The sequence below is a fragment of the Copadichromis virginalis genome, linkage group LG1 (genome assembly GCF_057382275.1).
Source record: "Copadichromis virginalis isolate Kocher_CV1m ecotype Utaka linkage group LG1, C_Virginalis_male_GT1.1, whole genome shotgun sequence".
Taxonomy (NCBI): Eukaryota; Metazoa; Chordata; class Actinopteri; order Cichliformes; family Cichlidae; genus Copadichromis; species Copadichromis virginalis.
This window is the reverse complement of record NC_140618.1, coordinates 20,464,819-20,479,319: the sequence shown is the minus strand read 5'-3', so window position 1 is coordinate 20,479,319 and position 14,501 is coordinate 20,464,819. Positions and strand designations below refer to the sequence as shown.

General features: G+C 37.9%; 1 protein-coding gene across 1 annotated transcript; it reads left to right on the top strand.

Annotated features, from left to right (window-relative positions):
- Nucleotides 1-6,762: 6,762 nt before the first annotated feature.
- LOC146718675 (histamine H2 receptor) lies at nt 6,763-10,043 on the top strand. The gene is made up of 2 exons (XM_085448038.1): nt 6,763-7,564; nt 8,610-10,043. The coding sequence occupies exons 1-2, from the start codon at nt 6,763-6,765 to the stop codon at nt 8,903-8,905; spliced, it is 1,098 nt and encodes a 365-aa protein (XP_085304164.1). The 3' UTR covers nt 8,906-10,043.
- The last annotated feature ends 4,458 nt before the right edge of the window (nt 10,044-14,501 follow it).

Sequence of the window (14,501 nt, the reverse complement as noted above, 5' to 3'; positions counted from 1 at the left end):
ATGAACCAGTATTCTGTCTACATATAACATATAAATCCCAATTTTAAACTGTATCTTTTAGCACTGTTTTTAAGTGTTTATTTAGTTGAATCTACTAAAAATGTCAAAGGTATCACAGTTTCATTGGCATAAAATAATATTTTTGCACCAACAAAGTGGCATGCTATTGGCGCATATCCCGGGATGGTGTTAATCAATTTACTGCTCAATTTTAATTAATTAATGTCCATCCATCCATCCATTCACTTCCGCTTATCCTTTTCAGGGTCGCGGGGGGCGCTGGAGCCTATCCCAGCTGTCATAGGGCGAGAGGCGGGGTACACCCTGGACAGGTCGCCAGTCTGTCGCAAGGCCAACACACAGGGACAAACAACCATTCGCACTCACATTCATTTGCACATTCACACCTAGTGACAATTTGGGTTATCCAATTAACCTATCCCCACAAGCTGCACGTCTTTGGACGGTGGGAGGAAGCCGGAGTACCCGGAGGGAACCCACGCAGACACGGGGAGAACATGCAAACTCCACACAGAAAGACCCCGGCCTGATGTTGGAATTGAACTCAGGACCTTCTTGCTGTGCGGCAACAGTGCTAACCACCGTGCCACCCAATTAATTAATTAATTAATTAATGTAATTTATTTATATAGCACCAAATCACAACAAATGCCACAAGGCCCTTTGTACTGAAAGCTTAAGACTCTAACAATCAAACGACATTGACGCCTCATCAGAAATGGCTCAGAGGAAGAGTGGCTGTCAAGAAACCTTTTTAAAGAAGGGAAATGGGAGAAAGGGGTGTGGTATGCTAAATTACACAAGACCTGTGATGAAAATCAGTGGCAACAGGTTAATCCAAATTGATCCAAATTTGAAATTTTTGGTTCAAATCATCATCTGTATGTAAGGACGGGGTCAGGAAAGAAGTATAATGTGGAGTATCTACAGTAATCTGTAAAACTTTGTGGAGGCTCAGTGAAGCATAAGATTTTGATCCACAATGCAGATCTCCAACCCAACTGATCGCAAACGGATTCATTTTTCAGCATGACAATGATCCCAAACACACTGTCAATGCAGAAAAAGCATACCTGGATAGAAAAACACACAGTGCCACACTATCAGTCATGGACTGGCCGTCACCAGAGCCCAGACCTCAACATTACTGAAGCAGTGTGGGATCATCTTTATAGAGAACAGAACAAAAGACAACAAATGCAAAAGCCAACATCTAGAGAAAAGCTTTGAATGTCCTTCATGAAACCTGGAAATCTATTAATGAAGTATACTTACAGATATTGCAAGAAAGCTTGCCTAGGGAAGTTCAGGCTATGTTGAAAAGTAAACAAATCGTGACTTTCAAATTCATTAGAATTGTACAAACTCAGTTTTTGCTTCATATACTGTGATTCCACGGATGACTGCCTAAATGTCAGTATTTATTCAACACTAATATCTAATTTGGTGCCTTATCTTTGACCCAAGGAATGGAAATGGCAGCCCAGATAAGCTACAGAGAAAGGTTCACATTTTGCTCCACGATAAATATGATTCAAAGGTTAAAATATTTATTTGATTTCCATTATTTAGCTTTGATCTTTTTACCAAAGATTTCTCTATGACTGAAAAAAATGTAAAAATGTAAATAGCTCAATATTATTTAATCTGTTGTTCCTACCCAGTTCTGAAGCTAACTTATCATTCTATACAGAACTTAATAGTAAATAGAGACTTCAGTATGGTTACAATATGATGTCTGATTCCTAAAAGGCTGCTGTATATAACGAAAGCAGCCTTTAATACCTTAGAATCTGGTCAGGTCAGTGGAAAGCAGCTGGATTCAAAATAAAGCTCCCTTACAGAAAATCAGCAAGGCTACCAAGGGACTGTGTAGTTTTCTGCTTGTGTGGTTCTATGTAAGTTGCAACCACTGGTGAAATTAAAGGTCAACACCAAAGCATAATATACCCTCTTAGATATTCTTTTTTTTTCAATGTCTAAAAGACCTTTTTCAAAAAGAGAATGAGGCCCCTGTTGTGTAAGACTGGCTACAAATGCAACATAGTTGAATTCAGCTCTGATTCTGGGAAAACAACTGAAAGCAAAAAGAGCTTCAATGATATTCAATACTCAGGCTTTTTAAATGGGAGGAGAAAGGCTCTTATGCGAGGCTGAAATTCTAGCCTCACTGTAGGTATTTTTGTACATGGGAGTGAAGCAGAGGCACTGTGACATACAAACATTGTGTAACCGGGTCAAAATGTGCTGCTTAAATTGGATGGATTGTTTTGGGTTTTTGTTTATTTTTATTATTTCTTTAGGAATCTATAGCACCCGATTTCTGTCTTTCACTTCATGCACAATAAAAGATGTTTCTCAAATCATTATATTTGTACTAATAAGTCAGACTTTATTAATAGACTCTCTCCAATGTGTTTTTCAGTGCCCATGAAACACAAAGGAAACCTCATAAATACGGTCCTCATTTCATAGTGTTTAAATCACTTGTTATATTAAAGCATTTTGTTCATGAATGGGAATATTATGAACAAGCAGAGCTGTATAAATGCTATTTCAATGATATTTGTATTCAATTTGCAGTATGATTCATCTGCACTTTTTCTCTTTCGATTTGGTTTTTGCACTTCTTTCTCTGCACTGTCCTTCTTATTTGAGTCTAAAGGGGGAATACATTGATGTGTAGGTCCAACAAGAATATACTGTATGTCTGACACCGCTTTAATAACGGCCAACCTGCCAGGTTGGTTGTGTCAGTGCTGGCGAAACCTTGTTATCAGTTAGACACGGTCAAGACAGACATGAAGTTTTCACACAATCGCTCATCAAACCTCGTGCTATACTATCTCCCCTAAACATCATCCTTGCTGGTAGAATTAGATAGCTTTGCAGCCCACACAAACACCCTCTCTCTCTCATACACACATACGCACACATGCACAGACAGATGAAATCAATGGCTACTTTCCCCTACATCAGGAAGTACTGTACAGTAGGTGGCCAATGGAGGAGTCCGCCCACTCACAGGATATTCAATTGCACACATGTAGAAACTCATCCTCTCTGTATCTCACTCATGTTCGCCTGAGATCAACTACATTTACAGATACAGCTTTGGGCAAGAAGTGCTTGCGTGTGCACGCCCACACATGTAGACTTGACATCGAAACACGCACACAAACCCTCCCTCTCTGTCACATGGAAACACTTTAGGATTTGAGCCACGCAGAGATGCTCAAAAGACACAGATAGATTTATGAATGAACTGTGAGGATATGTGCATTTCTGTCTTTTCTCAGAAATGTGCACTGAATATTTTACTTCTAGCTCAGCGAAAGATTTCATGTGATAAATATATGGATCTGATATTTGCAGACGTGGTAAATAAATAAAGTGCATTTAATTGAGTACTGTACTGAATTCACTCAAGTAAATCTATTATAGGCTACTTTGCACTACCTCTTGACTGCTGAACATTTCAAGGGCCCATATTACTACATGCATTAACAAGAAGTACTCTGAGAGCCCAAACCTACCTCAAGGTAGCTCACTCTCTTTGCAGTATTTATTTTTAAGGGAATAATACTGTGTTTTGTATATATCATTTTATTTTCTTTGTTCTTTTTAAATGTACTTTAAGAGGTTTGCAGTGCGGTAAAAACAAGTACAAAGTGCAGACTTTTGCATGTAGGAGTTGGTAATGGATATTAGGTATTGATTTGTAAATGAGTGGACATGAATAACTTAAGTTTATTATATAATGCAGCATATTTCTAACTAACTAGGCAGCTCATCCTCGTCCTCTTGACAACACATTTTTAAAGATATGATATATTTTGGGGTCAGCTTGAAAGAAAGACAGATGTGAAATGTAAAAATGAGATCAGACTTCAAATGTGACATAACATTTGGATATGGCCTAAAATGTGATATTTAGAATCCCCATACAAGAGTATCATTTGGTAAATGTTGCCAATAGAAACAAAGGCAGTAGAATTTTAATTTTAAAGATAAAAGATAATTTATGAAAGTTTGACCTTAGTTTCCTTTGAAGAAGCAGTCGGAGGTCCAAAGGAACATGATGTTTAGAATCCCCATATGTCTATATACTGTCAGTACAAATGTTAGCAGTAAGAAACATATTTTTAAACGGCTATAGCATTATTATCACTTTGACCTTCAGATCAATCTATTGCCCTTGAAGGAGAGGTCAGAGGTCAAATATGGCATGATGTTTACAATATTTATGTTGACAATCCACACCACACTCCTAGTTGACCTTGAACACCTCAGTGGATGTAAGTCAAATTTTAATGAATTGTTAACATGACCCAACTTTTTCTAGAATTCATTCAAAAGCTATCATGTTTCCAGGCAGACAGAATAACATGCACGCATGCAAATGATACCAATTCGCATTGCTGGAAACTGCAGCTGGTGGAAACCAGCTGCAGTTTCTGCTTTGTAAATAGATGCTTCATCGCTAACAATTCATATTGTACTAAAATTAACAAATAAATGATTAAGCTTTATTTTTTTATCTACATCAAATGCCACTTTAAAGCAATGTTGCTTTTTTGTTGTACTTTATTCTGAATATTATATTCTTTTGATTCCACTGACATAAAATGTTAATACAGAGAGACAGACTACAGTCACGTTCACATCAATTTAGAATCACCAGTTAACCTAATCAAACTAAATGCATCTCTTTGGACTGTTGAAGGCAGCTGGAGTACCTGGAGACAGAATCCAGGGAAACATGGGGAGAACATGCAAACTCCACACACCAAGGCCCAGGTGGATGGTGGAGTCAACCGCATGACCTTTTGCTATTAGACAACAGCGCTAACCACAGTGCCACTGTGCTGCAGCAGAAGAGAATGAATGGATGGATAGACTTTTACCCATAACAGAACACCTGTATAAAGTGACATTGCTCTTTTTAAAGATCTGAGAGCTTGCACCCATTGATATTGGAAGTCTACATCCTTTGAAAATAAGAAAGCATCAGGTAAGAAAGCATGCAGTCGAGGGTGCAATGAATATGAAGGAGGGAAAAGGAGGCAGAATATTAACCACAGACCTTCAGTCCATCTCCTCCAGGCTTTGCACTAAATAGAGAGAAATATTCTCATTAGGACAATGAGAAATACATATATCAAATATAGCTGTCACTTCTACTGTGGAGGATCTGTAGGGGAAAAAGTGTGTCACAGGCAGTTCGTCTTGTAGATGTGCTGTGTAGCTTTTGCAGAACAGATTTATCCCATGTGCAGCAGCTTCTCTTCAAAATTAATAACATGTAATGGATTCTTAGGAGAGGAAGAGGATTGATGACTGTGAAGCCAGTGTAAGAAAATTCATTGTGTAGTGTATTTTTAGAAGTCTACATTACAAATATCGCATCTTAGTTCCACTGCAGTTTCACATAGCAGAGAGTCACACAGAAGAATGTTGCTGAAACAGATGGTTTCCTGGTTACCTAAGTGGGAAAGGTCGGTGACACTTTCCAGCCCTCTTCTTACCCTTGTGTCATGTAGTTGCTGTATGTCTATTTATTTATTTATTTGAAGAAGAGACGATGGCACAGATTTGAGCTTGAAAAGGAGGTGAAGGAATGGTTGACACTAATGGTGTGTGATGGTGGAAATTGGACCATGATTGGTAGCGAGACGTCAGGCTGACAGTGTGTATGTCTTCTGTGGGACCTTTCTGGTAGTGATGACTTGTTGTCTGACTCATTGTTATTTCAGGTGATGAAACCTGTCAAGATGGGCTGGCCTGGAAGCTAGAAGGAACAAGTTGACGGAATAGGCTGTGAATAGAGTCAGAAGTGATATTTTTACTTTCTTCCACCTTAGTGTACAACAAATGGGGACAATTTAAATAGTAATGGTGGTGGAAACATGCATACCTGTTTTACAGGCTATTTTGTAGTACAGTGTTGCTGTCATGTTAATTCAGGTCTTTTCAGTTTGATTCACATATAGTGCCAATTCAGGACAATAGTTGCTTTATATTATATTATATTATATTATATTATATTAGATTAGATTAGATTAGATTAGATTAGATTAGAGGATTAGGACATAGAACAGGAAATATGTTTTTTGACCTGCTGTGCTAAGTGGTTTCCTGGTAGTTTGCCCTAATGTGTAGGAGAAATATCTCTGCACATAACACTCAATATGCGCACACATATTAATAGATGTTAGGAAAATTAGCTCACTAAAATAGAATATAATAGAAATGGAAAGGTTAGATGGTTTTGGGCTGATAAAGGAATCTTTCCCTTTATGGTCCTGAATATTTAGATTTATACTAACACTAGTAAGAATTCCATTTTTAGATCCCTTTAAGTTACAGGGTATAGCAATGATGTGGGCAATACCTGATCATGTTGAAGAAACAATCATTTCAGCTAAACCACCCATGATTAATATAAAAAATTAGATGATAATAATAATAAAAACATCCACTTAGTTCATAAAATACTGAAAAGTTAACCGTGATTAGCCTGCTTCTGAGCTGAAGCATGGCTGCAGTAAATGCATTTACCACCCAGCGCTAATTGCCTCAGGTGTGCTGCTGATTGTAGTGTTAGCCTAGCAGCGAACGGCCACATATTTTGCTCATATTTTTGATTTCTTTAGAAAATTTCGTCAACTTTCTTTCTTTTCTTTTGTGTGTCTGTGGTTTACTTATGATTTGTTTCCACTTGTATCACCGTGTAGAACAATGTATACAGCCCTTAACCTCTCGACTTCGGACGACTTCAACATGTCAGAGTTTGACTCTCAGAGACAGCAGGAGCTCTCCCACCGCTCCGTCAAAATAAGCATAATAATCGTTTTGGGCGTCGTGGTCACGTTGGGAAACATTGCAGTTCTCCTGGCTATTACTTCCTCAGTGTCCGGCTGGTCGAGAAACTCTCGGTACTTTCTCCTCTCGCTCACTGCAGCAGACTCTGCGTTCGGACTGCTGGTCATGCCCTTGAACCTTTGGGTGAGTCTGCTAAAGGATTACACTGAAGGTCCAGATGGTTTTTGTCACCTTGTGGCCTTTTGCAATGCCACCGTCTACTCCACCTGCATGTACACACTGGCCATGATAAGCCTGGAGAGGTACATTGCGGTGTTTTACCCGCTTCAGTACTCATCTTTGCTGACAAGGAAAAGGACGCTGTTTCTGATTGCCTTCGCCTGGTGCTTTCCTCCCATTTTACTCTCGCCGATATCGTTACCAGATGGCATCATCCAAGTTCATTTTTCCACCGCATCACTGGTCTGCAACCCATCTTACTCTACAAATATTGGATACTCCCTAAGCTTGACATGTGTAATATTTTTCCCTTGCTCTATCATCATGACATTTGCAAACCTAAAAGTCTGGTGTGCAGCCAAGAGACAGAGGTTAAAACTGCGCAAATATGACAGCGCGCGGCGCAGTAGGCTCAATGTGCCTTCCAGAGTGCTTGTGCCTGTGATGGGAGCCTACTACATCTGCTGGACTCCCTGCATGGCAGCAATGATCTACAATGGTAAGCAAAACCTCACTAGATACGTAAAGTGAGTGTGTGAGGATGGTGGATGATTTTCTTCTACCATCCTCATTTCATATATGAATATATCCCATGTAATATAGTCGGTTTATGTCTATAATTGTGGCATTTACTGGGACAAAATATCTGAGAACTACTCATATAACTGGCTTATTTTGTAGCAAGCTTTGCTTTTTTAGGTTTAGATAGTTTTTGATTATATAAGCTTAACTGGAAGAGGTAAACTTCACATGTACTTGTTTGTCTTGGTGTATTTCTTATTTGTGGTTTCAAAGGCCGTAAGAGAATTCAAAAGTAAGTATTTGAATGTGTTTATTAAAAATTGTATTAGATGGCTATTGATAGGTCCATTTCCCTTTAAAAAAATATTTTTGTTATTATTAATATTGTAAATAAAAAGCTGATTTGGGGCCAGTTATATGACTCAGACCTTTTTTGACTTTTCTCATTTACCCCAGCCATGTGCTGTCTTGGAGTAGTCACAACTGAAAAGTCACAGCTGAATATTTTTAGTAGTGAAGACCTTTTCCACAGAGTGCTGTAAATGATCTGATATTGGATGAATATCCTGTGAAACGAAGCCGACGGTTTAGCTTAATCTTTAAAGTGTGCTGCTGTCTAAATGCTGGTTTCACTGCAGTTTCCACCTGATCAGTGAATTTTGTATTTTCAGGTCAAGACTACAAATGTTAGTTTGATGGGTTATATCATTGCTTTCAGGGGTAAGGCAAGCACCTCCAAAGCAGACTTTTTTTAGTTTCTCTCATAATGCCAAGTGAAATATCCCCAGCTCCGTCTCAGGAGGTTCCTTTTGCAGTTATACTAACACTAATTATACTAACACTTTTAGGAATTTGTGTCACCCCATGAAGGGCCTCTGGTGTGAAAATTAGACAAAGAAAACATACAGAGCTACTTGCTCTGTAAAAAGGGAGCAGGTCAAAGTAGCCGCTGTCTTTTGCTAGGTACGTTGTTTTCACTTTGTTGATACTTGCCTTAACACTCATTGTTTTCTGCCTTACAGCAGTCACAGGTAGCAGTATACCAGAGTGGATTGAGTTTGTAGTGGTCTGGCTACCAACTTCCAATGGTTTCCTCAACTGCATCTTCTATTTCTGGATAAACCGAAACTTTCGCAAGAAATTCTGTCTAGTCCTTCAGAAACTAGCTCTGGCCCTCTGCCCTGAATTGGCCAGAACTTTTGGGTGTTGCACCACATCAAAGATGCAGTTTGCATCAGGAATTCTGGATAACAACAACAGTGTCCATGGGCGTTCCTCCAGTGTGTCATCTACCTGCACCTTGCTGTCTGTGGCTTAAGACCTAAAGAGCACCACCGGCATGGACACAAACATGGCCAGCAACCTCTGTACTGTGTTGCATTGTCTGACTGAGCTAGACAACTGAAGCCATGTTCTGACATAGTTCCATACAAGGTAATGAGGGTGAGAACTAAGCTTTAAAAGGGTCGCAGTACGAATGATTTGGTTATGATAGCAAACATTTAAAATTTCCTCTCTGCAGATTAAATCCAAATTTGCGATATCTTGATTGTAATATATTTTTTATTTTTTATCAAACTTCAGAATCAGTGTTCAGTTGACTGGAGCATGAATTTAGAACGGCTTTGGATTTTTTCTTTTACTTATTCACACTGCTGCAGAGATTTAATTTACAATTAGAGACAGTGTCTTTAAAACCACCTTTTATTTGTTTTATAACCAACCAACAAAGTTCTCTGTGCTCCCAAAAATTGACATTACATACAGTGATATAATCAGTCTTTCAGTGTCAGCCTGTTTAAACCTGTTGCACAGGTCACGATTAGCGAATTAGTTCGTTTTAAATTCTCTCTATATGAAACATTTCTGAACATCAGTATCTGATAATAAGCACACTGAAGGACTGAAACCATCTACCTCTTCTTCAATTTAAACTGTGCATCAAATACCTTGGCATATAACAGCTTGGAGAAGCTAACCTTTAAGTCACAGCTTTTCAGTGGGTGCAAGGAGGAAAGTAATTAAGCATCTATACTGTAGAAAGGTCACCACATTTGTGCTGGGAAGAGATAACTTGGATAAGATCTGAGGCTATGGTTGTTTACTTTGAGATATTAAGTCTAAGATCTTCCTCACACTATCTGCACTAAAGTTTTTGTCATGTTATCGGTTTATGTACATTTACAATGAATCGAGATTAGAATTCAGAAATTCCGTAACGTTTTATGCAGTTAATTTTAGCCTTTAGGTTTTCTGCTTGAGTTACATCATTGAAGTTTGTGCAAGGGCAAATGGAGGATCAAAAGTGTCACAAAATTGAAGTTAAAAAAGAAAAGAAAATCTGAATAACGTAATATTAACCTTTTGTATGTATATTGTTTGTGATTGAAAAATTCCTGATTATAAAAGAATTTATGTATTGATATATGGATAATTTATGAAATAAAGCATGATGCCTGTGAGTTGTTTCTTTTCAAGTCTTCAGTTTGAGTTTGATATTTACAGATGTATCATTGCAGAACTGAAATAAAGTTATAGTGAAAAATGTTTGCTGATCCTTTAGCATATATTTTTTTTCTAGCTATGCGTGGTCTGATGCTCTACATCAGCATTGTTAGCTTCCAGTTAACATCTCTCTGCTTCTCTATGCTGTGGTATATAATAAATGCTAAACTGTACTATATGCTGTCAATGCTTTACCTGTTAATGTTTTTGTTTCAACTCATTGAAGTAGAGTAGCATTTTGCACTCGCTAGCTGTCTCACTCTCTCTGCCCTGTGACAGCCGGGATAGGCTCCAGCCCCCCCCCCCCCCCCCCCCCCCCCCCAAAAAAAGGATCAGTGGAAGAGGATGGATACATGGATACCTAGCTTTCCTCAGTAAGAGGACTAACTAATGAAGATACAAGTTTGGTTTGTTTGATATAAATTATGCATTTTTTTAAAATTTTATTTTGGAGGGTTAAAACAAATTAATGATGATTAAGTATAGCCTAGTCTATTATTTCAGTGGGAATTCTTTGTTTGAAGTGGTAATATTGAAGCAGTATGGCAAACCTGGATGATTAACAAGCTCAAAATGAAAATTCTTGTTTGTGGTCATTAGATAAACGTTCTTTTCACCCAGAGAAGAACTCGGCAAGTTAGTCTATGCACAAAAAAATGATACGCCGTTCTATTTTGGTAATATTTTCACTGTTTTATACTTCTGGGCAAATTTTTGAATAATATGAGATGGATTATGTTAATTGCTACCTACCAGTGTCATGTTAGATAACAGGTTGAGCTGTAGATCCGGAGCTTTAAAAAAAATAAATAAAAATAAGCAGAAAATGATCCTTTGGCTTATGCATAATAGATGGATACAAGTTCGACTGATATTATGCCCAGTATTGCTCATGACAAAGGGCACAAAAATGAAACAACAGCTCGATACATGCATAATGAAGGGAGCAAACTGTGAGGCAGCTGCAAGTGGTCCCATAAGTAGTTTTGCAAAGAATGATGTTAGAAAAAAACCCAACATGACCTGATGAATCTCATGTCATGTGAAACCATCTCAGCATCTAAGACTTTGTGTCCATACGGCTCCACCTGAGCTGTCCTTCTGATATACACATTTTTAATGTTGTCGATTTTGGTCTCTCCTAAGGAAGATCTTAACGTCTTCAACTTCACCGAATCCTGCTCGGTGTCTTTTTTTACAGCACCACTAAATCTAAAACATACATGATGGAGTCTCACTACCATCTCATATTGCTGCATAATACATAAACTCAGGCCTGGGTGAATTTAGTGATTTCATCAGCAGGTGTCCTTTACAAAAGAATGAAGTTCTTCTTCAGCTAGAGTTGAATGTTTTTGATGAACCTAGACAAGTTTTAAAATTTTTAAATTCTTTCTGACATTGGTTCTCTGCATGTTTTTGTCACTCATCTCTCTGTGCACAAGAACAGGATTTTAATGTCCTTCTTTGTTAAGTCACACTAAAAACGTTTTCTATGAATATGTGACCCTTTCAGCTAACTCAAACCCTGTCAGAGATCAGGTGTATTCCCGCATTACCCAGAAGTGATTTTCGTAGCATCTGAGGTGTTTGCCAAGCTGGTCTCTTAAGACACTGAAGTGTTGTGCATTAGAAGCCTCAGTTCTTCTTAAGCCTTACTGCTGCCAGAAATGACAGGTGATTTGGTTTGGGGAATGGTGATTGTCTTAGGGATTCACACGCAGTATATTCATACAGACACCATATGTCATCTTATAAGAGCTTATCATTCTCTCTGGTCATAATTCCTGCCACAACAAGAAGTGGCTTCACTGGTCTTTGCTGAAAAGGTGATAAAATATCTAATATCTAGCTAGACAGAACACGGATCCCAATAAAGTCCAATGCATTGCTTCTATGGCTTTGGAAGTACAGTGCTTGAGACAATACTGTCAAAAGCTCCCTATTATAAAAATATTTTAATCTGTTGTTCATCTGCATTAGCCTCACTGCAGTTTTGTAAGCAGAATATTTTTACATTTTACTTTAAACTATTAACATTTTAAAGGCTTTAAGGGTATTACATGTTCAAACACCCTCTATCACACCCTGTTATTGTGTTTCTTTGCCCATAAACATTTGGAGATGTATGCTACAGAACTGTGTTTATGAAAATGAGAGAACTAGAGAGATTAATGATTTTATTATATACTTTGTAATGCTGTACCCACAATATTAAACTGCATGTTTAATATTATGTAGGTCTCTAGTGTGCTGTCAAAATGGCTCTGAGTAGCGGAGAAATAGACTTGTGACCTCTGGGGATACCCTCATCTGGTATTGAGACATTGACAGCTGATCTATCGGGTATTATAAGTTGCTGGAGGATGCCGACATGGACTGGGTTTGCTCCACTGCATCCCATGTATGCTCAAATGGAAGATGGTGAGGTTTAGAAGCTAGGTTAACACCTTGGATCCCCCTTGGGACAGGTGCAATGGGCACCACATCTGGATGGAGGCTGCTGCTGTAAGAGAGTATGGTTGGCATGATGGGTTTGCTGGTCTGGACCAGTACCACACACATCATTTTTAGGTGTGTGATACATGTCAAAGAAATGTCCACATATTTCCTGGCAGAACATTTCACAGGCACAGAATAATCGCTGGTCTTCATTTTTAATGTAACTGGTTGTAAAGTTGGAGCTGAATGGTGTATAGTTTCACTGTTTCTGGCAAATGCTTAATCCAAGACTTGGCATATTATCATCTTGACATGGTACTGCCATCTTGTGTTTCTACTAAGTATAACATGGCAAAAAAATGTATCTATATTTATATAGAGAGGGATCAATATGTCTATAATGTTGCACAAAAGCAATTGGTATAATTTTATACCGTTGGATTTCTTTTCTGTTTCAGGATTTAACGTTTCTGTCCTACTAATTTTAAGTTTCATGAAGCCCAATACCAGTGTTACATGCACTATTCACGTAGCATTGGAGTCCTTTTTAAATAAACTACAACAGCATTTTGGTTTCTTGAAACAAGCCATACATTTATTTACTTAAGGAATGTGATTCTTTAATGAAAACCTGATTTAAAAGGATAAATCAACAGGCACGGATTTATGCTTCATGTGGCGTGTACTCTAAACTGTGATGGCTCTTGTGGAGATTGTAGACAGAGAAAAAACATCTTTCATTTCAATCACCCTTCCTGCTCTTTTCCACCTTTCACGCTTCCGGCAAAAAGTAGTTACACTATAAACTGCCTATGAGAAAATCAAATAAAAGTACTCGCCTGGAATTTTAAATTAAATCACAATGGGGCCATGATTACATTTCTAAGAGATACTATAACATTTTCTCTCACCTCTATATAAAAAAATTAAATGACTTCATGTTATAAATCTGTTGCTTATCACACTGGGCTACAGTGTTAGATTATAAGGGTTTTAATGGCATCTTTCCAAGGTAGTTGTGATGTTTGGTCTTAATTTGAACCTATGAAAGAGCTGCTGCTGTTGTTTAATAGCAGTTATAATTGTAAATGTTTACCAATTATCATTATTTAAACAGCACTAGTCGGAGGTATGAGAAACGATTTGCTAATATAACTGTGGTAAACACATAGCATACAAAGCTGCATTCAGTAAAGCTGCCTTATTTAATGATAAGGCCTTTTCAGAGGCTACCATTTAAGGTGCCAGTTGAAACAGAAGTATGTGTCTGTACTGCATGTTGCCTGACTTCTTGTTTTTGGGCTGTTTCCATGTTCCGAGCATCCTCCTAGCACTCAACAATAACTGAGGTCCAGCTTTTGGCTTGAAAGAACCCATTTGGCCATGTGAAGAGTGGAACTTTCCATGAATCAAATTGCTTCAAACCCTTCATCAGAAAGCATGCCTCATCCACACAGTGCCCATTGACTGAAATGGCTTTTCTTTCACCACACTCCAATGTATCAAGAGCAAAAGCTAATTTATTATCGAGCAGGATTTACCAGTGGCCCTAATGTGACACTGAAACATATGTCGAGGAAATAGCAATCAGCAAAGGAATTAATTTTCTAGTATTTTGTATATTAAATCAGAACCTAAAAGTTGTGACGTTTTAGAGCCTTTACTGTGATGATAACATGTTTTAGCTTGTTTTGGGGTTCTTTCTTTCATTTTTCTCTATTTGGCCTTTTTTAAAATTTCGTTTAGACTTTTTGCTTTTAATTCAGCTTAGTTTCAACCACTTTCCAGAGTGTGTTTGCTCTAGTTTTTGAAAATGTTTCGTTTTTGTTTTGTTTCATTCTTCATTAATAAATATTATATGGAGGGAAAATTTTTCTAGCAGAATTTAGGAAAATCAGTGCAAGTACTACAATAAAAACAGAACTTTTTGAAAGCAATTGACTACGTCTTGTAGACATCCAAGGTTA

Excerpts from the sequence above, each read along its gene's own strand:
- LOC146718675 (XM_085448038.1), top strand. The coding sequence starts at position 6,763 with ATGTATACAGCCCTTAACCTCTCGACTTCGGACGACTTCAACATGTCA. Across the intron at positions 7,565-8,609 it reads GGCAGCAATGATCTACAATG|CAGTCACAGGTAGCAGTATA; the intron begins GTAAGCAAAACC and ends TCTGCCTTACAG.